The sequence below is a fragment of the Egretta garzetta genome, unplaced genomic scaffold (assembly GCF_000687185.1).
Source record: "Egretta garzetta isolate BGI_Z169 unplaced genomic scaffold, ASM68718v1 scaffold289, whole genome shotgun sequence".
NCBI classification, from domain to species: Eukaryota; Metazoa; Chordata; class Aves; order Pelecaniformes; family Ardeidae; genus Egretta; species Egretta garzetta.
The window spans coordinates 1,658,163-1,685,864 of NW_009260801.1; the positions used below are offsets into that span (position 1 = coordinate 1,658,163).

The following is a 27,702-nucleotide window of genomic DNA, read 5'->3' on the forward strand; positions in this document are numbered from 1 at the left end:
CAGATTAAGAGAGGGAAAAAAAAGGAAATCCTGCTATATCTTACTCAACTACAAGAATGATGATCTAAGGTTAGTAGAAAATTGAAATTTTTAAGCTGCTGGAAAAGAAATGGATAGTGATAAAGATACTTTGCTGCCTATTATAATGCCTGGAGAAATATTCAGAATTTTTCTTTGATGTTCTTCACAAATCAGCATGCTCTCACACCAGGCTTTTCTGGATGTGCTGAATGAGATTCCCAAACATTTAATAGAAACATTTTTCAACATTAGTTTCAGCATTTCTGGGAAATTTGTTAACATACCATCTTTCACCAACACAAAATTGGATTGATGACAATATTCAGAATCAATGAAGATTCTGATTGCTTCTGATTGTTGAAGTATTGCAACCAGCAAATACTTAAGGAAAGTACCATTTCTATGACTCCCCTCACTTTTCCTTTGATCATTTCTATAAATTGACAGTAATATTTGAATTACATTCGTTAACACTTGATGAGTTTATTAAATCATTCACTTTATTAGGAACTTTGTCAGTCTATCGCTGATCAGTGATAGTAACAAAATGTTCCTGTTAGCAGGACTAACATCCTCCACAGTTTGCTCTCAACAAGAAGCGTAAAGCAACTGGAATTCGTACATATGTGCTTTCCTGGCAGTTGGAATCTGCATTTCCCCACTGTGGACATGATGTCAAAGCGTAGTGACAGTATGCACGCATCCAAGAAAGCAAGCCTACAAGCACTGAGCATGGAACAAAAAAAAAAAGAATGCACATAAAAATCTATTTTTTGTTTGCCTTTTTTTGTAGTGTAGATTTATTGCACTTCAGTGGACTGGTTAACTAACTAAATAAAAGGTCTCCAAAAGCTATTGAGAAACCATCTTGTCTGTGGTCACAGAGCAAAACTGACAGAAGTGCTGCTACTACTTACGGCTTATACAGAAATGTTCACATTCAGAGTGCTTGACAGACATTAAATTAATCCCGCTGTATCTTAATTCTAATTGCCACAGGGATTCAGCCTGTTCTGAGGCATATCTACTGCAAAAGTTCAGTGTCTGTAGCACCTTCCTACTGCAGGAAATACAGTGAAGCTCCAGTTTGTTATTTTAGTGAGAATATTCTTTCCAGGGTATTTTCCTACACTTTAAAATGGGGCTTAGGCATCCTGGTTGGTATCTTGTCGGCACAGCCTTAGTAATCTCTCAGTTGTTTAAAAAATGGATATAGCTGAAATTTCTCATTTGAAAGTTTTACAGTCATTACTGTGATAGATAAAAATGGCAAAATCCGTAGGAAATATCACCTGGTTTTTTTGTTTTCCTAAAGCTTTCTTACACAATACAGTAGGAACACAATAGTGTTTCTGTGTTCTTCTTTCAGGGGAAAAAACCCCAACCAAACCACAAAAACCATTAAAGCACATTTTCAAACCCCTTCTTCATTTCCCTTTTTCAACTCTGAATTTTTGTTCTAGGACCTGTAACATTTCTGACCAACTCCTTGCCAAGCACTTGAGCACTCAATCAGCTCATCACAGATCAGGTCTGAGACTAATATTCTGGACACAACAGCTTCTTTAACCTCCCGCTGCCTTACATCTAGCTTCATGGTGCTGCCCGACTGAACTTCCTCCTTGGAGCACAGCGGACAAATCCCTGTGAAAAGTAGAGAAGCAGCACGTACGCACATGTGGATGTAAGCAAGCACTGTGTGAGGTGCTGCATTCCCAGCGCATCAGTAGGCTGAGCTTGTATTTGTGGCATTTATTACCATGGAATGAAGGAAAACATTGCAAGGCTTCAGAAGCCGAACATCAGCACTGTGCTAGTCTGTCTGTCTTTATTTTGATAAATTCTCAGAAGTGCTCCGAGAATGTAAGTTTCAGAAGCTGGTCTCACAGGAATGCGATGAGGGTGCTTAACTGAGAGGCTGCAAGAGCATGAAGAGCTGCCTAATACATGGGCAGGATAGTGAGTTAGCAGCATTTGCTCTGGGTTTACTGCCTGCCTCTACTATAACCAGCCAAAGAGAGCTCTCAAGGATTAGGTTGCCAATGAAGATGTTTTTGGTATCATAGTACCATGCAGAGTTTTAAGGGACAAATTAAAAATTCTCCCTGAAGAGAAGCATTTGCAAAATACTCACCAAAGGCATGGAAAGTGCTCAACAAACAGAAAGGGGTTTAGCAAACTAGACAGTCGATCTTCATCCTGTCCATGTTATGAAACAGGTTTTGTAGGAACAAAGGTAAATGTAAGTGAAAAGATTGTCATAATGCAAGCATAGAAGGGCAGAAAATTTTAAGTTGATAAACAAATGTTCATTCTTTCCCTTTATACCTTGTACACATAAAGCTGATGATGACTCTTGTGAAGTCCTTCTGAAGCATTCACCCTACAGTAGCAGCAGCATAATATCATCCATGTCCCTCCACAATGGATCACGTAAGAATGAGGTTAGCTCAAGAAACAGAAGAGAGAGATATATAAAGCCATATATATATACACACACAGAGAGAGCTATATATATAAAGCCATTTGGCACTCATGTATTGCTTACATCTGCCCAAATAGATTCTGTTTCCTACAAGACCGGCCTCCATTAGCACCTTGCATTGTTACACTATCTGTACGATCATTTCAGGTACCGGTATCCAAGAAATAAAGACTTAAGGATTATGATTTCTTTTAAATTTTAAGCTGTCTAAGCCACCAAATGCTGTCACCTTTGTGATATCTGTTAATGATGGCTACGGAAACGAACATTTTATTTCCACTTTAATCTGTATGAGTAAGGTGAGTGCTCAGTGGGGTACCAACTTGGCATGCTGCTGAGATGATTGTGGCAGCACCTAGTTCTCAGCTCCACTTTTTTTTTGGGCTTTTACTAGGTATGAGAACTGCATTGCTCTGTACTCGGCTCAGTACTGAGTGCAATTGCTTTTGCAAACATCTTGTTCAGAATGAATTCATATAATGAAGGCTTCGATTTTGTGACAATTAACATCGCAGAAATAAAGGTTCTTGGCCATTATTTTCATGCTATCCAAATGCTCTAGGAATACCCTATTAGTTACCATTTGCTGAAAGAGGGGGAAGGTTGGTTTTTGTTGTGGTTTTTTTTTTTTTCCTTTGTTTTGCTTTTGTTCTTCTATGCATCAAAGCCCATAAGGGCTCCTTTACTGTTATCCTTTGCTGCTGACTTTGAACCACACTTGTGCTTGAAGACCGGTGGGAAGCCACAGAATAAAAGTCAATACTAAGTAGTTTTATTCTACATTTCCTGGTATTACTCTTGCTAAAAATATCTTAGGCCTGAAAAAAATTCAATAAACACAATTTTTATCATCATGGGTTTGATTGCCAAGCTCCAAAAAAATCTGAAAAGCAATTGGCTCCACTTTATGCCAGATACAGCGACTAGGGCGTGTAGGTCCCATCCTCATCATCTCATGCGACAAGAAAGCTGAATGTCATGGTGAATTAAACCCCCACTTTCCTCTTCTGGCAGCTTAAAATGAGCCAATTTGGTGTATATTTCGCAAGGACACAGAACAAAACAAGCATGCAGCAAGGATTTCACTCTTCTTCCAGTGTTCACTGCATTGTGATGGTCGTTGTTTGCCAGTCCATAAGGAGGTAATTCACTTCCAGGACAGTTCAATTCAACAGGATTTTTGCCATTAGCTTCAATGAGAATTGGGTTCCTCAGCTCCTCGAGTTTTTGTTCTCTTTATATCCCTTGATTGCCCGTCTCCAGCCTGCCTTCCTGCTTTATGGCTTTCATAGAGACTGGATTCCAGTTTCACCAATTCCTTTTCCTCTTCTCAAATAGGATGGATTTTTTTTTCCATCCTCAATATGGAGATAAAATGTAAAGGGATCCTCATTTCCATGATGTCATCTCAAATCTTTGACTGTTTCTGTGATCCACAGTACAGTGGCTTGATAAAAAGAAAGGAATACTTCCTAGTCTTCAAATGTTTCACTGTCACAGACAGCATGGAAGTGCACTGGTTTTTGTGAAGAACATATTTACAGGCAACAGAAAAAGCACCACGTACAATGAAAAAAAAGTAAAGAAAATCAAACCTGAGTAAACAATTCACACCGAGATCCACAGTTGGTGTCAATTTTAAAGATTCATCTTGTGATTTGAATTCTGAAATTTTCAGTTAGTTCAATACAAAATTAAGATGCTGAAGGATGTGTCCTGTGAGGATGACGTCCACGGGAACACTGGGAGTTACGCATGCATGGGTAAAGCTCAAACACCCATAAACATGTTCATCTTTCATCTGAGTGTTTGGAACAGACTCTCCGTTCCCAACCTTAATCTCATCAAATTCAAAACTGTATACATATGTAAATGTGCATTTGCAGATATAAGTATCTTCCTGTGTACACACTAAACGTATTATAATGCTTCTCTTATACATAAGCGGTAGGACTTTTATTTGCAAAGAATTTTCCTCTATAACATAAGCAAAAACAATGTATAAAAACATTTTCTCCACTTGTTAGCAGATAATTACTCTGAACGTTTCACTTACGGAGTATAGTATTTTTAATTGTTGCTGACAGTAAAGGAATCTTTTAGGAGCTGTGAATACAGAGGTTGGAGATTAGCTTTGGAAAAAGTGTATTGCAGAATAGATGTTATGTTAGGCAGATCCTACATTTTTTCCCATGGAAGTTCTTTCTTCCCTAAGTTTATTCAAGGAAGATTACAGATTATGGAAAACTAAAGTAGAAAATGTTAAAAGCAACACATTAGGTAAAATTTACATGCTAACTGAAGCAATGAATTAACTAGGTTGGTATTTGAACACATAGCTGGTTCTGGAACATAGGAAGTAAGGTGGTAGACAGTTCAAATATATCTGCAGGAGTTGAAGCAAATTACATTGCTTAGGTTTCATGATCAGTTACAGTTGACCAACCCCTATAAAATTTTTGCAAATACAGATCTAGGGCATATTTGCATTACCCTAAAATAAAACCTCTGTCATTTGTGCTTCAAAATAAGTACTCTTTTGGAAAATAAATGGATATGTATGATAAAATATGTGCAAGGCATTTTCAAAAATGTTATAATTCTGATTTGAGACATCTTTCATAGTAGCCCAACAAATACTATTTTACTTTGAGTGAAGTTGAAGTTAACAGTAACTCATACAAGATTTCTCAGAACACACTACAAGAAAAATCCAAGTTCTACATCCATTATACTAATTCAGCACACAGATGCTATGGATTTTCTAGTACAGTACTCGTTTTCTTCAGGTATACAGAGTAATCAAAACCTCTGAACTCTATTTTCTTGTATTGTGTTGACTTTCCAATACTTTAGGTAAAGTAGCAATGCGTAAATGACCTAGTTTTACTGTATCTGAGTGCCAAAGACCAAGTCAAATGTGTATCAATACTGTTGAATGGGAGTTACAATTCTAAAACCAAGCTGTTGTATATTTTATCTTCATTACAGTGTTTTTGGGAAGACCACGATGCACTGAGGACACCATGTGGGTGCAAGAACTCTGTGGCAACTCTGCGATGCACTGTCACAACATACTGCTAATCACAACTGAACGCAATCACAAAGCAATCCAAAAATCTTCTTAGGGAACACAATCAACCATCAGACAAATTTATAACTCTCTATAAAAAAACCTCATTGGGCGAGATTTCTCACTTACCGATGTTTGAGGTCAGAACTTCACCTGGAGTTTGGCTTCTGGGGAAGCTATCTAGATGGACATGGACATCAGCTGGGGATCCGATGCGTGGTTTCCAGTATGTCACCGTGCCAGTATAGAATAAAGTGAGTACCTGTTATTTCAGGCATGCAGCACCAGTGTTTCTGGTCAGATATACCTTACACACTACAGCTGCAACTAGATCCCAGTTTTGTGATGCACCACCACACCTTTGGCAGTGGCTTAAGCTGTTGTGCCAAGTGGCTGACATGCTCAGGGACCCTGCCTCGAGCTCCACCTCGTTCCTCACACCCTGCTATGGCAATGGCTTGGTCCCAAACCACGAAGCCGTTCCCAGTGCCAGGAAAGACAAGCAGCTGCTGGAGCAGTCTGTGCCCATCAAACCAACCTCTCCTACCTCCTCCAAAGGAAAGGTGCAGGCCAGATGAAAGTCTCCTTTGTCTCCTGTCTGGTTGATGGGCCTGGATTATTTTGGCAGCTCTAACACAAGCTGGTCTGAACTCAGGCATGAGGGCTGAAGACACCTCAGAACCCTCTCTAAGCAACATAGAAAGGTAACATATTTACTGTATTCTACTATCTTAATATCTGCTGCAAAGCTACAATTATGAAAAGAAATTATACTTGAGGCTTACACCTGATTAAGTTGCCAAGGCTTTAGCACTCTTCTGTGGCAAGATACTTGGTGCTGTAGTACACTGTGGATCCTTACAATCTGGCTCCGGACTGTTTTAAGCTCTTGGGAAAGGAGAAGTATGTCAGTCAAAAAGACAAGGAGCAAAAACCGTTTTGTTGAATAAAAGACAGAGGTTTTTTTTTTTTATAGAACACCCTGGCTATCTTTTTTTCTCTTTTTTTTTTTTTTTTTTTTTTTTAACTGGGATGATGGGTGTAGGGTAAGGAAGGGCAAGAATGGGGTAATCAGTAGGAGTGCAGGGTTACTAAAATGCAAGAATGGAAAAAGGACCATCACCTACTTGCTTGTGATCCACAGTAGGACTCTGCTGACCACGAAACAGCTAACGTGCAGGAGGAGAGCAGGCACGTAAGACAACTGGCACTTGTGCAGGCCCCGACAAACATGTGATTCACAATATTCATTCCCTTCCATATTTGGATCTTATTTCCTTTGTAACAAATGTATCTCACCCCTGAGGTGAATGCTTTTGTTGGTACAGATTTTCTTCATCAGCTCTCTCTGGAAATTGGCAGGCTAAGAGATGCTTTCGTTATCACAGTTCATGAAGCATCCAGAAATCAGATCTTTAAGGCAATCAATTGTAATTATGTAAAATCTTAGGCTGCATCCAGCTCTCCCACTTTGCTCATGCTACTGTAGCTGCACGATTTTGGTGGAACAGATTCTGACTCTTATCAACAGAAATAAGATCAGAGATGGCCCTAAAATTGTATTTCAGGGAACACAAGAAACTACGCAAGAAAGATAATGTATTTGAGAACATTTTTAATAAATAATGTGACAAAAATTACTTTTCTGATTATTGGATCCTCAGTATGCAAAATTATGGCTAAAATATGAGGTTTCTTACATGAACATAATGAAAACATTAATCACATGGATTGTTCCTTTAGAACTGCACACCCTTTCTATGGAACCTTTCTTTAAAAATTAGCTAAATGAAAAATTTCAGTCCTCGGTAAACACCAAAACACTTTTTTTTTTTTTTTTTTTTCTTCTTTTCTTTTTTTTTTCATTGGGGCTAGTCCTGATAGCTGTCAATAAACAAACACACATTTTTCCATTAGCACCAATGACAAAGAAATTTTATAATTACAAAAAAGATCATAAAATCTACAGACAGAGGACATCATTTGGCAAATTCAATGCAACTAATGCCTCTATTTCAGCTTTAATGATAATCCAATGTTGAGAGAGGCCACAGCAAAATTTATAATTTTCTGTAAGTCCAGGAAAAGTGAGAAGTGTTTTGATTATGGCCCACATTCACGTTTGTTACTTTACTGTCTGTCATCATTCAAATATTCCAAATACAAACATAGAGCATTAACAAAAAGATGAAAAATATCCCAAACAAATGCTTAACATTTTCAATAAGACAAAAAAAAAAAAAAGGTTAATAGTTACAATGGTTTACAAACAAAGTTTAGTGATTGTGCTTTTAAAACCAAAAAAAAAAAAAGATAAGCAGTGCATTACAAAAAAATTAATCACCAAGATCAAACAAAACTTCTTTAAGTGGCACTTTTTCTTTAAGGTGAATTGACACAAGTAGAGGTCTGAGATTTGGGCCAGTAACAGTTAATGATATTACCCAATCATTATTAAAAATGTCCATTGATTTTCCTGCTTATTTTCATAAGCATCGTTGAAGCTGAAAATTAGAAAAAGTTTCAGATAAACTTGCTCATGCTGTGATTAGGCAAATAGCAATCACATTGGCTTACCTCCTGCCTATCCCAAAGGACATTTTTAATAAGAATGTACTTAATGATGAAAATGGAAAGACAAATCAAAGTACCACAGGGGATTTAAAATGAGTACATATTTACAATAAGAGCCACCTCATCCCAAATTAATTTTACTTGCATTTGTAAAACTGTATCATCTGCAAAAGGTTAGCAAGAGACTGGCAGAAAACAAGACACACAGTCTGTACTGAAATTGCAAGATACCATTTGCACTAACTGCAGACTACAGCGAACCCCCTGGAATAAAAGAATGTTCTGCACAATGTTCACTTTGGGGATCTTTTTAATCAATGCTGTATTACTTGCAATGTTATCGATTGGCTCACTGGTGTACCAGCAGTGCACTAAGCACTGCCTTGCTGGGGAGAAACCTTGGGATCCCAGGCTCTGGAATACCCTTCTGTTCTAATCCTGAAGCAGCAGCTGGCCCAAGTACCATGAAGAGCAGCTTACCTGCCTTCTTGGGCAGTGAAGGTGATGCACTTAGCGTTACGGAATAGGCAAGGATCGGGTTTATAAAGAAAGAGTAAAATAAAAACTAGCATTCTGATGGAATGAAGAAAAATGAAAAATTGTACACTCTGATTGCACTGAACATTATTTCTGGCGTCAAACATCATCAGACTTGAGGCATCTTAAGTGATTTTTTTTTTTCTGATTAGATTTTAAAAGCCTGTTACAGTACATGTCGTTGTCCTCAGCTTTCTGTTTCCTGTATTAAAAAAAAAAAGACATAAATGACTACATGTTAGATTTTACTATTTAAAGCTTGTTTCACATACTTAGAGATTTGTTACCTTTAAATAATAATTACTACTTTTAGTTACAGGCAGCAATATAACTGCATGTTGGACACCCTTTCTACAATCAGGATTTAAATTTAATTAATATCATTAGGCAGAAAAAAAATGACCTAATTCATGCCCTAATATCTAATAAAATCTAGAATGATAAACTGTCAAAAAATCTGAAAGGCAACGACAACGTGTTCTTAGATGCTCTTTTGAAAGAATCTGGATAAAGTGCACATTTAAATCTCATATTTCTGCAAGTTCTGTTCCATAGGTTTTAGTGTGGTGACAAGTTATACTGTGCTACACATTACTTGTTTTTTATGTTTTTGACACATTCTTAAAGTGTCTTTTCTGGGATTGCATATTAATAGACAGATAAATGTACTAATTGTTCTGAAGAGAAATATTTCTGTTTCAAAAGTGTTTTTTCTTGGCATCTGTCTAAGCACAGAAAATAGCCTTATTCTAGACATCTTCAGTAGTACAACTGCAGTTACCTCCATCTCTTCTTCTTCCTCTTCTCCTTGTTCATACGCCCCCAGTACTTGCATTTCTGCAACATTCCTTCGGCCTATATTTGCTTGATCTGCCCTCTGTCTACCTCCTGATCCTCTTGATGACATAGAGCTGGAGGAGCTGGGATCTCTAGGATTATTTGATGTTGGAAACGTTGGTCTAGAATATGGCAGGATGTCCTCTGTATAATTAAATATATACATTATGCTTACAAGCCCAGAATTACTGTGATCCTAAAATTTCTGCATGCAGTTGATTTATTTTACCTTTTATAATCCTCAGTAGGTTTAAAGTGATGCCTGACAGGACTATGAAATACACTGTTTCCATAATAGCATTATAGAAGCTTTCTCGAGGAAATTTATAGTATTCACATGGTAACATTCACCAAGAAAAACTAATTCATGATTACTATCCACTTCATTTCAATTTATGATCACTACTCACAGGAAAATGAAGTAAAAAAAAAAGCCAAACCAAAAACCAACCCTTGTAGTATGTTTTCAATATGACTGAGTAGGAGGAAATGACAATACATGCACAACACTCTCAAGGAGCTCACTGCACCTAAATATTAGACCCTGTATTTCTCAAATTGAGTTTGAAACAAAAATAAGTGGGTATGTTTTAAAATTTCAGCACTACCCTCTTAAGGTAAACTTCTAATAACTTTTCTCTGTAGTAATGCACTGTAACCAGCACCAATCTCCTACTAATGTACCCATTTAACCAACTTACTGCCCAATCACCCCTGATATTGACCCTGGATACCTGTAGGAAGAAAGGACCAGGCATTCCTATGAATCTGTGTTGAAAGCCTCAGTTGAAAGACTTGGCAAATTCCATTAATCATGTTCCATTAATTAGTAATCTTACCAACTTCCATAAACAAGAGAGCACACTGATCAGGTCTGATTCACATAATGCCATATTGGTTGTTATTTGTAACTAATGCATTACTACTACGGCTTTCTTATTTTTTAAACAGGACCAGGTTTACAAAAATGGGCCAAGTGCCAATTCTTTGGTAGAAAAGCTAAATATCTGACTTCACTCAGTTCCCTTGTAAATTAGATTATAATTAGATAGGTTAGACATAACTAGACTATAAATGTATGGTATGGGGAAGGACACCGATCCTTACAGCTCTCAAGGAATATTTCTGTTTGGGATTCCTCAGCGTTAGCTTGAATAGATGACGGGTGCATAAGGAAAGCAAGATAGGAAATCTATGTTTTTCACAAGCTTTTGTTTCCATTTTACTTCAATGAGAACCTGCAATGTGACCTGTATTAGCACCTATAGTTACAATAAATGGTGACAATTCAGCAGACCTAACTTTGCTCACACCAGTGGTGTGAGAGACCTGGAAAGAGCTGCCTCTTCCCTGTGATCAACACACAATCCTTCATTAAACCCAGAGCATGCAAAATAACCTTGAAGAAGATGAGTTTTTGCTGGTGTGCCTTCTCGTTTTGGTGCTTTATTTCCTCGCAGTTTCCCATCGTTTTGCTGTTCCTGCGATTCTCTCCGCTCCCCTGAATTTGTCCGCACGTCTGAATGCTGTCGCCCATCCACCCCGTCCCTCCCCTTGTAGCTCGCTCCTTTCCTTTCCGCAGATCTGTCTGTCCTTGCTTCTATAGAAGCAAGTTTTGGCAACATGACCGGCCGCACCTCCAGCTGCGATTTCGACTGGGCGGTTGGTGATTTTATAGCTGGAGGTGGCACAGGAGGGGGTGGCAAGTCTAAAAAGTTGTAAAAAGAATAATAATTACGATGGCATCATGCACTAATGAAATTAAGAAATAATATTTAACTTCCACTGAAGAAACACATGCCCTGTTTACTTTCAGCCCTCCCTCTGCCCTTCTCTTTCCACCCCAAAAAGAATTATGTTACTGTTACAACTGTTGATGGGTATTTTTCCAAAGCCTGAGCTTAAAAAATGCAAAGACCTCTCATTGCCTCTTCAAATCACAATATTTTCTTAAAAATAATTACAAAAAGCTGTAATAAAACTTTAGGCACATGGATATTAATATATCAGTTATGGATAACAACATAGAGTTAAAGATATTAACATATATTTACTGATATTTATCATTTTTGCTAAGTCCATTCAACACCACAGAAGCTTGTGCTACAGTTACTCCAGGTCTTCAGTGTGCTGAGCGTTAAAGCAAGTTGGCTGGGGCGTAAGAATGTATCTCAGATGCACTGCTGATATATGTAAGGATAAACTATATTAATTATTACATTCTTCTTTCAAAATAATGGGTTAATCTAACGTACATATCCTTCATGTCTGTGGGTATCTCATGAGATATAAAAAAATCCACACTCAGTCAAAGAAGTAACAAGCTCTCAGAGAAAACAAAAAAAAAAGACACACAAGACTCGAATTTTTAGCACAGCTTAAGGGGTTCTAAAATTCTGTATATTTTTGAATAGTATTTATATAGCACATGTATGTTTTACTTAGTCAAATTTTTCTATTCCTGCATTAAGACTTAAAACTAGAATGTGTAAACTGTTCATCAGGATAGAATAGCGCTCTGTGCAATATAAAATGTGAAGGAAAAAAAATGTACAAGTCGAACAAGGAAGTGACAACACAAAAGCAGTTCACAACAAAGCTGTAGGAAGAAACCACATGCATAAGAGAACAACAGGTTAAAAAAAGTGAGATGTGAAAGAGGTTTTTGAGGTCAATATTCTCAAGAGAGATTGCTAAAAAAAATAACGGCACTATTAAAAAATGTAACTTCAGCATTTTATAATAGTGTGCATTCATTCTTTCTACTTCCACAAAAATCTTGGAGCAGCTGTGTTTTTCAAACACCACCACTATATATACAGCTAATTCACAGTCTATTCAAGAGAACATTTCAACAGAAAAATAACTAAATTGGGCCAAGAATAAAGGTAGTACTCCTGAATAAAAAAAAACAAACCAGGCATCTAACATATGTATAAATTCAGATATGGCAATGCTGGACATTTTTGAGAGGTTTTCCAGTGACACAAAGCACAAATGACCTGACCTAGCCCTGAGGAAAGGTGTAGCAATACAGAATTCAGTGCTCTATGCAGGCTTACTGGGCATCATCCTCCATGTTAAATTGGTGACAGAACTTGGAATTGCCCCTTGATCTGTTTTAAGCAAGGTTGGAAACTTTATCAGTTGTCTAGACTGGGATGATGAGGAAGAAAGATGTCATAAAGTACATTTCCTAAGGTTGGACTTCAGGTAAATGAGATCTGTTCCATCATTCTTGCTGCATTAACTCCACTGTCCTGGTAAAAAAACCACACACAAAAAAGAGAGAACCCCCCCTCCCACAGAACCCCAACCAAGCATCCAAGAAAACCTTTTCTTTTTCTAATTTATGGCTTGAACAAGGGACCAAATCCATTTCACAAGAAACACAGAAGCTTCTTTCCTTCTGTTCCTCTTAGCTAAGAACAAGTTGGACAACCAGTCTTCTATTCCTTGCAAATTGTGTAGGGCTGTTTGTTTCTCAACCTCTGGCAGGTTGGGGAACATCAGTTTTAGCTGAAGGTAAACAATTACTGACACTTAATTTAAGCATCTACTTAACACTCACCATTTGCAGATGTCTTTTAAGAAAAAGCACTCCCATTTCCAGAATTTGAGAAGGCATAATGTAAATTAGCTGGAAGACTGGATAAACTAAATCAAAATAATTTTATTTATGAAATGGGAATTATTAGACTATAAAGCAGGAACAAAGACAGATCTGTGGGTAATGGACTGGACTCTTTTAAGTGAGGCAACTAAAACTCTAAAATAGGCAATTTGTGATTCAATAAGATATGAAATACAGCAGACTTTGGCAAGAAAGCACAGAATCAGTTACATTGCATACTTTTGTTATCCATAATGGTTTAAACATGCTTTACAGTGGTAACTTCTGTCCAATATACAACCTTAGCAACGAAACTCTAATTCCACACATCAGAGCAGCATTCAGACTACCTCCTCTATGCACCTAAAAATGCCCTGCGGGCTCTAGCCACCAAAGGGTGAACCGAACTGTGCTGCCCAGCCCTGCAGATACTTAAATTCAGTATGTGCCTACAAGCATGGACAGCTGGATCACAGAGCTCCATAGCTATGTGACCTTAAGTGTCAATACCTGCTTCAAAAAACCTTTGTCTGAAGAACTATATAACCTCTTACAATTCAATAACTACGTGAAAAATTGTGTGGAGATTAATCAGAATAGCATATGATACGTTCCTTGAAAGCCCAGTGCATCCAACCATGTCAGATCCAGCCCAAAGCTTATCAAGCACAATAACTGTTCTTCAAAAGCAATGCTGGAGATGGTGATGGTTCCCACCTTTTGCAGCATGCTTTTAGTGATTATAGAACTTGGATGAGATTTAAAAAATAAGACAAAATCTTAATTAGACTAAGGAGATTCAAACAATATTTTCCTTTCTCTGTAGAACATCCTTTTTGCATATCTTCTCTCAGAAAAAGATACACCGAATCAGAAGTGGATGAAGATACTCAGAAGCGTAGGCTTCTGGAACCACAGTTGTTCATGCAGTATCTGGTATCTCACATTCACCAATTACTGTCTCTATTAAGTTATCAGAGCACTGAATAGCCCTTCTGTTGAGCCTGCTGATGTAAAGGTCCTTAATACCAAGCCTTTTCAGTCACCCTTGGAGCCAGTCTCCAACAGCTGTGCCACAGCAATGCACTGGCTGAATACCAAGGGGAAGGAACAGCATCTTTCCTGTAGCCTACAAAATACAACTTGGAAGAAACTATTTTATTCAAGAATCCTATCCAGCTACACAGGACTATGAACAAAGTGGTGTTAAGTCTTGACTATGGAAAAGAAAGATACATTGATATAAAAAGTTTCATAAAACGGCAGTAGCTCTATGGTAGAGTAATAACTAAAGAAAAGTGATATTCTCTTTCAAGAACATTTTTGCAACCTGCAGGGAAACTATAAAAATCTTCATTATAACACAGTATTCCTCGCTGAGAAGAATCCTTTACAGAGGGAAAAAAACCAAACTTTTCAGAGGTCAACACTATTACACCCCTGTGGTATTTATTTTAACAGCTCAGATCACAGAGAAAATCCAGATTCAATCTGCCTCCTTGAGTACAAACTGGCACACTTCTTACTAAAAGGAAAATGGAAGCTTCCATTGTAAGGAATAAAAAATAAAGCACAAAGCAACATCAAGCCAATATAAAGAACTCAGAAGTATTTGTTAAAGGTCAGCTGTGCTCACGTTTCATTCATGTCTCTGCATTACTGTTGTACCACTTCCCACGTAACTAAAACAATGGATGCCATTTCATAGCACGGTCTACAGGGGAAACCCACCATATGTCTTTTGAAAGGAGTGATGATAATTTTCTAAATGAGAACAGATACAGGAATCATGGGATAAGCAAAACACCAGTGGGAAAAAATAATCTGCTAAGTTAGCTTGGCACTGACATGGAGAAACCACAAATAAGCACGAAAAGATGAATTTTAAGTAGTGACAAATGAGGGAAGTAGGTCTTATTAGGCAACTCTCTCTTTTTAAGCTCTATCAGGCTGCAGATTTCTACAGTCATACCCTGAAGAAAACAGCAGAGTTATAGATTTGATGCAATACTGGAGAAGATACAGAGTGAATTTTTATCTATTGCATATTTATGCAGGCATACGAAACTCAAGATTGTTCCTGACTTAGTAAAGCTTTAAGATCATATAACATTCTGAGACACATAACAACCTCAGCTACTCCTTATTTTCATGCTTTATCTTTCAAGAAACATGGCCCAAACTGTACTTAATAACTGGATGAATAAATAGATACAGCAAACCCCTACATAATGTATAAAAGCAATGGGTTGTTGGGTTGTAGGGTTTTTTTTTGCCTGCATGTACTTTTACACAATGTTTTTATCAAAATAATTTTCACTCCACAAAAACTCCTTTAGTAACAAAATGAACATTTGCAAAATATCTCACAAAGGAATCAGAAGTAAGGACTGTAAAGAGAGCAGGTATCTGAAAATTATTATCATTCAATAACAAGCTTGTTCTTATCAGAGGTAAGAAATGCATTCCTACTTATTTTTTACTTTGCTGAAATTTGTGCAGGATAGATTTATTTGTATTGCACAGGCAGAGGGAGACAAAAGTACAAAAGACACCAGCGTGCATAATGGCTTAGCATTTCAGAGTGAAAATTCAAGGAAATATTTGGCAGATATTCAATTGCCTTTTGTGAGAAATTCAGCTACCCTAATGTCAAGTCATTGATAACACAGCTAAATAACTCAGTTACAGTCTCAACCAGTTAGTTGTGAAAATCTTAGTATTTTTTCCTTTGTCACGCAGAGATTTAAAGAAGAACCAGGATTTAAAATCTCGCGTGAACTGTCAATGGCATAATTTCTATTGAAAGACCTACTGAATCGAAGGCATGACAAAGTACTTTTATCCTTTTTATCTAAATGCTTACAATTCCAAGGGCTTGTAATTACTAATAAATCAATTCAAGACAGCTCAGAAGGGACTTGAATATATATAATCTTAGAAAAGACAAAAATATTCTTTTAAAATTTGGTTTCTTAAATTAAATATGTAAGTAGGTCAGGCAACGTTGAGAAGGAGGATGCATCTGTTAACTGATTCTTGTAATGCACTCTTCGTAGTTAACCCTCTAAAAGGCTAGATGAAGAGTAATTAAAAATTCATACATTTGAATCCTTACCACCTACTGAGCAAAGATTTTTAGCAAGAAATATGGAGAACATTTCACTGCCTGTATGACTGTCAAGGAACAAAACAACTGAGCTGAAATCCCATTCTACATAAAGTAGAAACTGATTTCAATTAATGCTAGCAGAAAATACAAAACTGTTATTGCTTCTAGAATGCAGAGTAGATCAGAGAGCACTCTATTTAAGAGAGGTTAGTAGTAGACTTTTTACTGCTACATTAGTAAAAAACACACTTTCAGAAATACCAAGCTCTTTCACAAATCTTGCTGTATAAAGAGAAAAAAATACAGATTTTTTTAAGACTTACATATATTGCTGTTGATAATACTCTTGGCACTTTCAATCATTCATGCAAAGACTTAATTTATTTATATATCCTTTCTGTCAACCAATTGTAATATCTTCATGACATTTGTATTTCATGAAACTGCTAGCAAATACTAATTCAGGTAATTTGGAAACAGTAGAAGATTCTTTATATGTGAAAGTAAATTCCATTTTAGACGCTGAGAAAGTAATGAAGCTTTTTAGTATTTATTAAATGCTGCTAGCCACCCATAAATGCTTAAATTCAGAATATCTGCTTTGCTCTACTACAAACACACTTATGTTCACCCATTATAAGGAAAAAAGAAATCTTTATATTAGGTACTCCTTTGTAAAAATTATAAGTAACAGTGTGACATCAAGCCAACAGAAAAGCCTAAATATATCTGGGAAAGGTCACCTGTGCTTAAATTTTTCATTCATATCTCCATATCACTTTTCTCTACTTAAGGAAGACAATTAGTAGATGTTATTTTTTAGATCATTCTAAAGGGACAACACACAAGATGTGGCTATTAAAATGAATGGTTAGAATCTTCAGTAAGGTTCCAAATATCCTTATGTAAATGGATTGAGGGGGAAAAAAAAATCCAAACCAAACAAGCCCTTCAACCTTTGAACTGAGTTTTATTAGTTCTGCAGAAATTAAAGCCATAATTTGCTGTTCCCTGAATGACCACACTGTACTGCACACTAAACAGGTTAGCGGAAATTCTTACCTAATTAGAAAATATGCTGAAGTAAGCAGGTGCTATATAACAGAAAACAAATATCGATCACGATTGTCAAATCTATTGCAATATCTAACCACAATGCTCTATGATTTAACTTTGTATAATTACTTTCACAAAAACCTGTCATCAAATACAGTGCCACCTCTTCTTTACTCCTGTGTCAGAAGAAAATGGCCACATAAAACTCCTGTTAGGATTTTATTTCTGATGCCCTAGCTGTTGTGTTTATATCGAGGTTTGATGTTTAGCCAATTATTCAGCATTCTCTTCAAGAGAATAAAAGCCGATAAAATGCCCATAAAATCTTGCAAAATGCCATTACAAGGGTCTCCTAAATATATTTCTGGTATAGTTTGGGGATTTACACCTTGTGTTGTCCTTTAACAGAAGCAAACACGCACAAAACCACTGTAATAACCTCTTGAAATCAGATAATATTCCAACAGCTCAGTTTCACTGACAGAAGGAGCCTGGGCATAAGCCAAGAGGCCCAGGTGCACCGTGTCATGCCAGTATTTAATGCAGCCTAATATCAGATAGACCCTAGTGAGAGAAAATACTCAGAATAAAGTACAGATAATAGCACGGACAACCACTCATAGCTAAATTACTTCTGCTCATCGTGCTGGGAGCTTTGTATTAAATTTTTTCGTCAAGTGGCAGGAATCATAGGGAGAAGTGGCTCGAAACTCCCTTCTTGTAACCCTGGATAAGGATCTATAACATTAGGCTTTCATATGATAATGGCAAATGATGCCCCTCTTTGAAAAATTTCAGACTGGTAATGAAAGTCCTAATCAGATTGCTGTTGCGGAGAACCACGAGGTGGGGAACGATGCTTTACTCTCCCCTCCCCCCCGTTAGCAAATTTAGCAAACTTGACAAGATGGGTTAAGTCTTGGAGAATTTATCTTACATGAATTTCCAACAAAGCCCGTGGGTTGTTTTATAAAACTGGAAGGTAGTGCTTTAATAAAAGCTGCACCACCTGAGGCATTTTCATTAAAGGCTCTCTCTAGACAACATCACAATGTTTGCATTATCCTCCTACACTCCCGAGAGAATACAAGCACTACCTTTTCAGCAAGAGTTGATATTGTGTGTGAAGGCACGAAAGAAGATGATTAGATTTTGCTTTTACTCACAAAGTAACCGCTTGCAACAATGCTGTGGTCAGGATTAAAATTCATTGATTAGTGTTGCCCACCATTTGAATGGGAAGTTGTTTTTTTTCAGGAGAGGATAAATTCTGAAGGTTTCACTAGTTAGTCATGTGAACGAAGATTTTAATCCTAACCACATATTATTCTCAATGACTGTACTATTTATGCTATCTGGGCTCTTAAATAATGACAGTAATTAGCCGATTAGGCCACTACAGAAAACAGGTGCAAGGCTGTGGAGTGGAAGCATCAATGTACAGTATTAAGGAACTCTGGCATTTAAAATGATTAATTTGTTCTGTGTGTTTAGCAACAGGAAACACAAATCACTGAATTCTGAAACATAATGTTATCTCTGTGGAAAAATTTCACACACACGCGCTGAATGCATATTTAGAAAGGTTCACTGACGTTTTCACCCGTTTCAGTGGACTCACCATCTGTGTAGACTTCTCTGCGCAGATGTCCTGGCTGGTGTTTTTGCTTTTTGGCAGGTCGGACCTTCTGTATTACAACAGCACTCATATTGCTGTCGGTAGACACGGGGCTGGTGGGTCTAGGACAGTGTGATGCATGAAAATGTCTACGGCCTGGAAATTGTTACAAAACAATAGCTATTATTTTTCTTATCTACAATAAGACATTTCATCCTTTCTCTTTTTTCACATCAGAATGTCCTAGCTGTACAAAACCTGAAAATACCCTGTTGGAACAATAACAAAACTCTCATCCTTCCTGTAATCAGTTTTAGAGTGAGCCGCAACTAAATCGAAGCATTTGCTATCCTATCAGTAGGCAGGTTGGCTTAGTTTCACAGAAATTATCCAACTGGTTGGTAGCTGGTAGCTCCTGCCCCGGGAAGCTGAACACCAGCGGCAGTCAAGCACAGACAGGCTTTTCGCCTTCCAGAAACACTAAAACATTTCACTTTCCAAAGGGGTTTCACCTCCCCTAGCTCTGGCAGCGTGAGGTCACCCATGCCATAAGCAGAGCAAGTCGCCAGTGGGTCTCAGGTACGGATGCCCCCTCCACTGCTTCCAGTGAATGACCGGGAATGCATCGGGGATGCATGACTGGCGTTTTCTCATAGCTTGTTTGCAGATAAGAAGCGTCACATTTTTAGGACGTGTAATCAGGTACGGGTAACATACATACAGAAAAATGACTGCATAACATGAACTTGACTGCTGTAAAATTATTTACCTGTAACAGGAACGGCATGTAAAAAACCCTCTTCTAAATATATAAATTTACACACACACATAGGCACACGTATTTATATGAATGTATATGTATAAAATGGATAAAATCCTGGCTCTTTGGGTATGAATGGGAGTTTTGCCACCTACTTCAATCGGCCAGGATCTCATCCAGAATTACTAAATTACCTCCCCTCTTACTCTTCATCATGAACAGCTGTGTTGAAATGAAACAAAGGACTGTTAACTGGGAGAGGATATCAGAAATGGGAGGAAGGTTGCAAATCTGTGGAGTCAGGGTGGACACAGTTGTGACAGAGTACCTCTTCTCCAGGTTTGGCAGTTTAATAGGATTGATTGGCAAAACATTCATGGATCTGCTTGAAACCCACATCCCACCCTGTGGTATTCTTATTTCTTAGCTGAGCTATGCCAATATCCACTGGGCCTAGTTACTGATCAGGTTACTGATTACCTTTATATACCCGGTGTTACCAGTAATCAGTATGTTGTAAAACACTAAATATTTCAAATATCGTATTTCATATGTCCAGTGGTGATTCAGGAGAAAAAAAATGAAGAAACATATGCATAAGGCCTTGCTGCATATTCATAATCTACAATCTAAACTGCAACTAATAACAGCTGTCAAATTATGAAACCAACACAAAACCCAGTTCATCTCAATAATAGAGCAGGAAGAGCTTGAACAGTATTCTTCAGAAGATAACAACAAAATATAAAATGGAAAACAAACATATTACAATTTTTTTTTCAAATCCAAGGGAAATATGACTCTGAAGTTTTACTATTTATTTGGACATTTCAATACAGAGGGATTAAATCTCTTATGAAGAGTGACTGAAAACACTGGGAGCCTTATACTAGGAAAAGGACACCATTCTGTAATCCTTTTTTTTTTTTTCCCCTCTCATTCAGTTCTGAGTGGAAATCCACCAGCAGGGTTGGTGGATTAGGAACTACTTTAGAAACATTAGGAACTACTTGTGAAAAACAATGTAGAGCAGCAATTTATTTGAACTGTTTCACCAAAACTACTTTTCTGACTCTTCCACCAGTGTAAATTGACACCTTCCCCTCCCCCCCCGAATTTCTAAATGTTGTAAGAACAAGAATAATCTAGGAAGCAGCTGTGAATAAATACATTTCACAATGGCCATTTTTCTTCTTCTCCCATCAAAGAGAGGACAAACTCACCTCCTGCTGCATCCTGCATTTGACGTCTGGCTACTTTCAGGCCAGCGTATTCCGCAGCTGCTGCAACAGCCTGTGCAAAATCTGCATCGGTAAAAAATGATCCATCTGAAGAGCTAACGCTAGACCGCCCACTTGAGATGTTATCCTCTTCGGAGGCTGAACCCCAGCCATTGATCATGGACCCTGTTACAGAGCTCTCCAAATCCCCAACGCTGGAGGCAGGTGTCTGCTCAAGGCCACGCAAAAGGAGCCTTCTGTTCTGCATCTTGGCAACCTCTACATCTGCCTCATCCTCTTCCTCTTCTGGTGCGTCAGTATCCATATCGGAGACCAAGGGCCCTGAGATATATCCGTAGGTATGTGGTGGGGAGATAGGCCTTGGAGGGGGTGGAGGACTCACAGGTTGGCGCCTGCATAAAAATACAAGGGTAAGAAGAATTGAAGTCACATACCATAGTCAGAGGAAATACCAGATTGATGAAAATATTTATTTTCCAACAAGATTGGCTTGACTTTTTAAATCAACAGAATTTGTATCTGAAAGGTTCACGGTTGGTTGGTTTTTTTAGGTTTTATTTTTGCTGTAAACCAGAATTGACTGACAGCTATGTAGCTTGAAATCTACCACAAAGAAATCTGATCTTTTAATACAGTTCTTTTATCATTGATTTTAATGAAAATTGGCTTATTTTGCATAAAGCTGTTCATTTTTCCTAAAGCAGCACTTGTACAGCTAGGCAAAGAGGTGGTTACAGTTCATGTGACTATTAAAAATATTATTTGTGTACCTTTGAGTGTATGAGCAAAAGAAGTGTCTGTATGTTGCTCTAGAAGCTTGAAACTATCAATGTCAACAGATGCCTCTATCCAAACAGATTGCTCCATAAACATTATCTTCCCTCCACCCACCCCAGTGATTCAGAAAGACATGAAAAGAGATACTGTTACTTCATTATTTTTTAAATGGATCGAGGTGATAGTATAAAGAAATAATTTTTTAATGTAACATTAATTCTAGGTCTTAAGGATACCAAAATGCATGCAGATGTATAGGTTAGTTTATTTTGAACATAAATCATCAGTAATGGTATCCTCCAGCTTAAAGGGGCGAAGTATTAGATATCATTAGATCAACGCTCAGTTTGGTTAATACTTCGCTCAGATCCCCCAGGTAGTAACATTGTCAACAGTTTTTCTTCACAGGGCCACAGGCATCCTCTTTAATTGCCATTTGTCTGATAGGAAGAAATACTTTCTGCAGCAAAGGCTGTACCATTGGCTTTGCTTACCAGGAATTTCTACTGCAGTCTGCTTTGCAAAGATTTCCAAAGCAATTTTCCTTTGTCAATTTTTCCCTCTTATTGTCTCATAATAAATGTCACCATAAATGGTGACTCTTACAAATTAAGCCTTTTCTTTTTTTTGGGGGGGGGATGAGATTTTTTTATTTTAATAAATGGAAATACTTACTAATTTTGGAAAGAAAATTTAGCAAGGAAAAACCTAATACTCTGTGGCAAGACCAAACTGGAACCTCCCTGGACTACATCATCTAGCTGCTGTTTTCCACTTGCCCTATTAAGTACTGAATGGAATGAAGAAAAGGTCAGTTAGGGATGTCTACCCAACAATCATTTAATAACCCCTCTCTTCCCCCAAATCCCAGAAGCCATTGCTGCATGGGAATCTCTACTTGCCTTTAACTAGAGACCTTGCCCAATAAAGTTTTACTGCCTTAATTTAAAAGCTCTTGTGACAACTGTCCTTATAATATATTTGCCAGTCTTCCTATTCTCTAGGTTTTGGTATTAGGAGACTGGCAACTGGTTACAAAATATGTTAGGGTTCTTGAAAATATAGCTTGCCTGTCAACCTTTAAGGATAGGCTAAGTGAGAGCAGCTGGTTCATGGGCATACAGAATTAACAATACTTCGTTCACTTTATCTGATGCACTGGTCCTTGCTTTAACAGTGACATCGTCTCCTATCTCGGCTCTCGCTTTATCATTGACATATCTGCTACCTCATTAAATCTTTATTTTTTTCTCTGCTTGTCCACTCTTCCAGAGCACAGATTTCTGTTTCAGTTTTCTATACTGCTAGCAAGCTGACCAGATGGAGAAATATTACAGTACACCAGAATAATATTCATTATAGTACACCATTTAAATCATAGTCTAGATGCCTGATCAGAAACTGAGGTAATATTCAGCAGAACTACAAGTAAAGCCAATAAAAAGTATGACAAGCAGTATTTGAGACATTATTTTCACTATAAACCCACCATTTACAACATCCCCACCCCAAACAATACAGAGAGGCACCACTCAGAATGTATTCTTAACTAGAAAGTATTGTCACACGATATTCAAAGCAGAAGCCCCCCTTTCCAAATGGGCTACAGCTGTTGAGCACAGTACATCCAACTCCTAAACAGCAATGCCATGGGTCATATCAATGCCATTAGATGAAAAAAGTAGGCAGCCAAGCCTTACAAATCAAGTAAATAGAATTATGTGAATCTTTTTTTAACTGATGAGATGGATGTAGCAAAGAGAAAAGAAACAATGTTTGGAAAAGTAAGATAAAAAAGACAAATTTAGTCTGTGACAATTCTAACACTTTCAGCAGAGCTAGATTAACCACTGTAGGAAGAACAAACTAAATTTACATTCTGTTTTTTCAATCCACTCAATGGGTAAGCTGCATGCCCTGGGAGCTTAAATTGGAACATCCTTCCAGATACTTCTGCCACTGCTTTTGTTGACATTTATGGTGAGTAGCCATGAGTCTTTGTGTTGAGCAAACCTTCTACTTTCCAGACAGTTGCTGGCTGGTTATGCATGTTTACATGCATCTACTCTAATGCCTTCTCCATTCTGTATGTCAGTATGCATGTCCCACCCTCCAGAACACGGTAGCTGAGGTTCTGGGAAGTCACTCACAACACATTGTTCACTTAGCATTTCCCTTTTCCATTAGTGTCCAGCTAGTTTAACCTCTAAATAACCCAGAAAACTTGAGTGAATGAAATGAACACTTCTATGCCCTGACGTATCAGGGCCAATGGCAATTACAGAAAAATAATGTTAGCTACCCACTAATAAAAAGAGTGATTTTAAAGATTCAGGAAGATAGAGGAAGAGAAAAAGATACACAGTGCAAGAAGCGTTACCATAAAGAATAAAGAAAACAAAACAAGGCAGACCAAGTAGAAGTGGGGAGCAAAAGTAAAAGCAGATCTAGGCCCTTTAAAAAAAAGACTAATAACTACTGCTCACTTAAAAAAGGGAAACAAAAATGAACTAACTCTTAAAAAAACATTCTGGAAAATACATAAAAAAATGTCCAGTAAGCTATATTAATAAAATCAAAGTTCTACAGTCAGGTTGGCAAGATCAAATTCATTTCATCATAATAGGCCTGCATTTCACTAAAAATAAAAAGTATGACTAGAATATTGCAGGTAAATTTGTGTATCTGTGGTAACAAACAATATGTTCAAACCACTGGAGGAAAAAATAATAAAAGAAACATAATTTGGGATGGAAAAGCTGTGCCTTCTTAACAAAAAGCAAGACAAGTAAGGATCACACATAAAAAAAGCCTCATTCAGAATTCACTGTTTTATGGAAGAGAAGCTGTGAGATTGTATATGCAAAATAGTATGTACTAAAAGCAACTCGGAGAAGAAACAAAATTTCCCTGTAACAAATATCTAACTTTATTAATGTTGGTCATTCCTTTAAACAAGGGTAGGTGGAAATGTTAAGAAAATTTTGCAAGCAATAATTTCCTGTATTAGGATTTATGAGAGGAGGAAAATCTATAGGTTATATAAATTATATATTTATATATATTCATACATATTGGTGACAAGTTAATTGCACAGTTACCGTGAAATAATGCATGCTATTTTATGGTAATAATGCAGTAAATCTATTGGAAACAATGGAACTGTAATTATATGGTAAGCTGTGTTAACGATATCGCTTTAATATCCTGATGACTGTGAATTTAACTTATGTCAGCATCGTACGTACCATAAAGTGATATACTGCATTTCTTTCCATGGTATAATAATAAAGCAACATAATTACGTATTTCTTAGGTTACAAATAGTTCTAGCATGCTGGATTGTAAGTTAAATATTAGCAGAATAAATATGATGCAGAAAATCTTGGCACTTTTGTCACACCTCTCTCGCTACATTTGCATTGACACACCTCCGGTCAGCTTGGTGTTGTATGTGTCCCAGATCCTCCTGACAGTCCTGTAACATGGGCTGGAGTTCTTCCTGGGGAGAGGGGGTGAGAGTGGCAGTTGACTGATGGCTATAGGAGACAGCGGCTGGAGAGGAAGCTGCTCCTCGGACAGGTGGAGTAGGACCTCGCTCATCTTCTTCCTCTTCCTCTAGTTCATCCTGCTGCAGATACATCCTTGCAGGTGGGACAGGACAAGGAATTTCTTGGTCATAGCTAAAATTGATTTTTTAAGAAAATAAGGACTTAAATTTTTACTGTGTAATTAGCATATCTGATACACGTATAAATAGCCCAGAAAAAAATCAGTGTGATATATGCCCTTGAAAAGAGCTTATCAAGGATGTATTGAGTGTCAGTAAGTGATCTCTAAATAGCCACACTACAGCTAGTGGAGGAGGAGCACCAGAATGGTACTGAAGGACGATCTCACTGCCAGCTTGTAGGGCAAAGTACAGTTGAATTAACTAGTAATTAAAGTGAGAAATGGACGATGTATTCATTTTTCTTACCTTTCATCCACTGAAAGACTGTAATCTTCACTATTGCTATGGGGAGGTGGATGTGCTGGAGGGGGTGGAAGAAGATCTGCCCAGTTCATGCCAGCTTGCTTGGGAGCCTTTGGGGTCCGAGCACCCTTCTTGTGCCCTTGACTCCCTGTGAATAAAAAGCAGTACATATTTGTAACGCTTTTAAGTATCTCCTCACCACTAGCTTCAGAAACCAAAATAACTGTAGTCCTTCCCATATCCTTTTGAATTCTCTCGGAATTTCCTGTTGTGCTGAGTTGGAAAAAAACTGGCATTACTCCTTTTTACAACAATTTGTAATTGTAGCTGCTTTGTAGAATTACTCTACATTTTAAGCCGTTGAATTTAACCAGAAACTTTCCATACATAGCATGGAAAAAAGCACATGGGATACAAAACTTGAATTGTTAATAAATAGTCAAAATGCGATAAAACCATAAATGAATTTTACAAGTAATGTTATTAAGAATGAGCTTCCTACTTCTATTAATTACATTATAGATTATCATCTAAAACAAATGAGCTGTAGACATATTTTCTAAAGTGCCTTTATATTATTTAATTGCTGGAACCTAAAATACAATATGATACAGATATGATCTATTAAAGTTCCACTGTTGCATTAAGTCGCTGAATATATGTAATTTGTACTTGTCCACTGAAACGTTTTAGGCACAATGAAATTACTAGGTTTAGTCTAAATGGCAGGTGCAGTTGAAAATAATTGCTGGAAGAACTAAAATAACAGAAAAAAGAAGAAAGAAGATCGATGAAGTATAGCACAAATGTTTTCAACTACTATTACTGGGAAATTATAGCTCGTAATAGAACAATGAAGCTTTAACTGTTCCAATAACTTTGAATAAGACAAATTATTCAGGTGGTCTTGAATTTTAACTTTGGACATGGCTATGATCAGAACTGACTCTACTATTGTTCCTTGGTACCACGCTGGTTTTGGCTGGGATAGAGTCGATTTTCCTCCTAGTAGCTAGTATGGGGCTATGGTTTGGACTTGTGCTGAAAACAGTGCAGATAACACAGGGATGTTTTCATTATTGCTGAGCAGGGCTCACACAGAGTCAAGGACTTCCATGCTCCTCTCTTCTTGTGCACCCCCCAGCCTACTCGCTGGCAGGGCAGTATGAAAAGCTGAAAAGTCCTTGACTTAGTGTAAGCACAAGAAGCTGGGAGGGGGCACAGACGAGACAGCTGACCCCAACTGGCCAAAGGGAAATTCCACACCATAGGACGTCATGCTCAGCATATAAAGCTGGGGGAAGAAGGAGGAAGGGGGGGACGCTTGGAATGATGGCGTTTGCTTTCCCAAGTCACCATTACGCATGATGGAGGTCTGCTTTCTTGGAGATGGCTGAACACCTGCCTGCCCATGGGACAGAGTGAATGAATTCCTTGTTTTTCTTTGCTGGTGTGAGTGGCTTTCGCTTTCCCTATTAAGCTGTCTTTATCTCAACCCATGAGTTTTGTCACTTTTACTCTTTCAATTCTCTCCCTCGCCCCACCAGGGAGGAGTGAGTGAGCGGCTGGATGGTGCTTAGTTGCTGGCTGGGGCTAAACCATGACAGGTAGATATATTTACCCTTCTTTGTTATTGTTACTTCTTCAATTGTAGATAAAGTCACTGTATTTTTTGAGTATATTTTAGAATCCTTCATATTCCTCTCTTCAACTGAGGTATGGTTTTATACTACCATAGTTAAGCCTTATACATGATTAAATATGTTGCAGTAGAGATTTAGGAAGCTTGTTTTTCTCACTTCTGTTGTCTCAGATCTTCCATTCTTACAGACAGTAGTTCTGCTTATTATGGTCCCACGTTAGCTGCCAGATACAAATGTTTTAGCTATGTACAATTATTTTTCTGGTATCTCAGTATGTCAAGCAAGACCCTAACTATCACAAGGCAATCACCATCTGCATTCTTTACCCTAAGCACCATGATACATTCTAGGTTCAGCACAATTAATTTATTACTCTTTT

At 37.6% G+C, this 27,702-nt stretch overlaps 1 protein-coding gene across 1 annotated transcript in view; it reads right to left on the reverse strand.

Moving 5' to 3' along the window:
• Positions 1-1,480: 1,480 nt before the first annotated feature.
• ROBO1 (roundabout guidance receptor 1) overlaps positions 1,481-27,702 on the reverse strand; it is a 659,248-nt gene continuing 633,026 nt past the window's right edge. The window contains exons 25-32 of the mRNA XM_035902213.1: positions 25,684-25,828; positions 25,136-25,387; positions 20,910-21,319; positions 18,930-19,082; positions 10,927-11,235; positions 9,472-9,671; positions 5,709-5,841; positions 1,481-1,665 (exon numbers count right to left, since the gene is read on the reverse strand). Coding sequence (XP_035758106.1) covers positions 1,481-1,665; positions 5,709-5,841; positions 9,472-9,671; positions 10,927-11,235; positions 18,930-19,082; positions 20,910-21,319; positions 25,136-25,387; positions 25,684-25,828 — 1,787 coding nt within the window. The remainder of the gene's footprint in view (positions 1,666-5,708; positions 5,842-9,471; positions 9,672-10,926; positions 11,236-18,929; positions 19,083-20,909; positions 21,320-25,135; positions 25,388-25,683; positions 25,829-27,702) is intronic.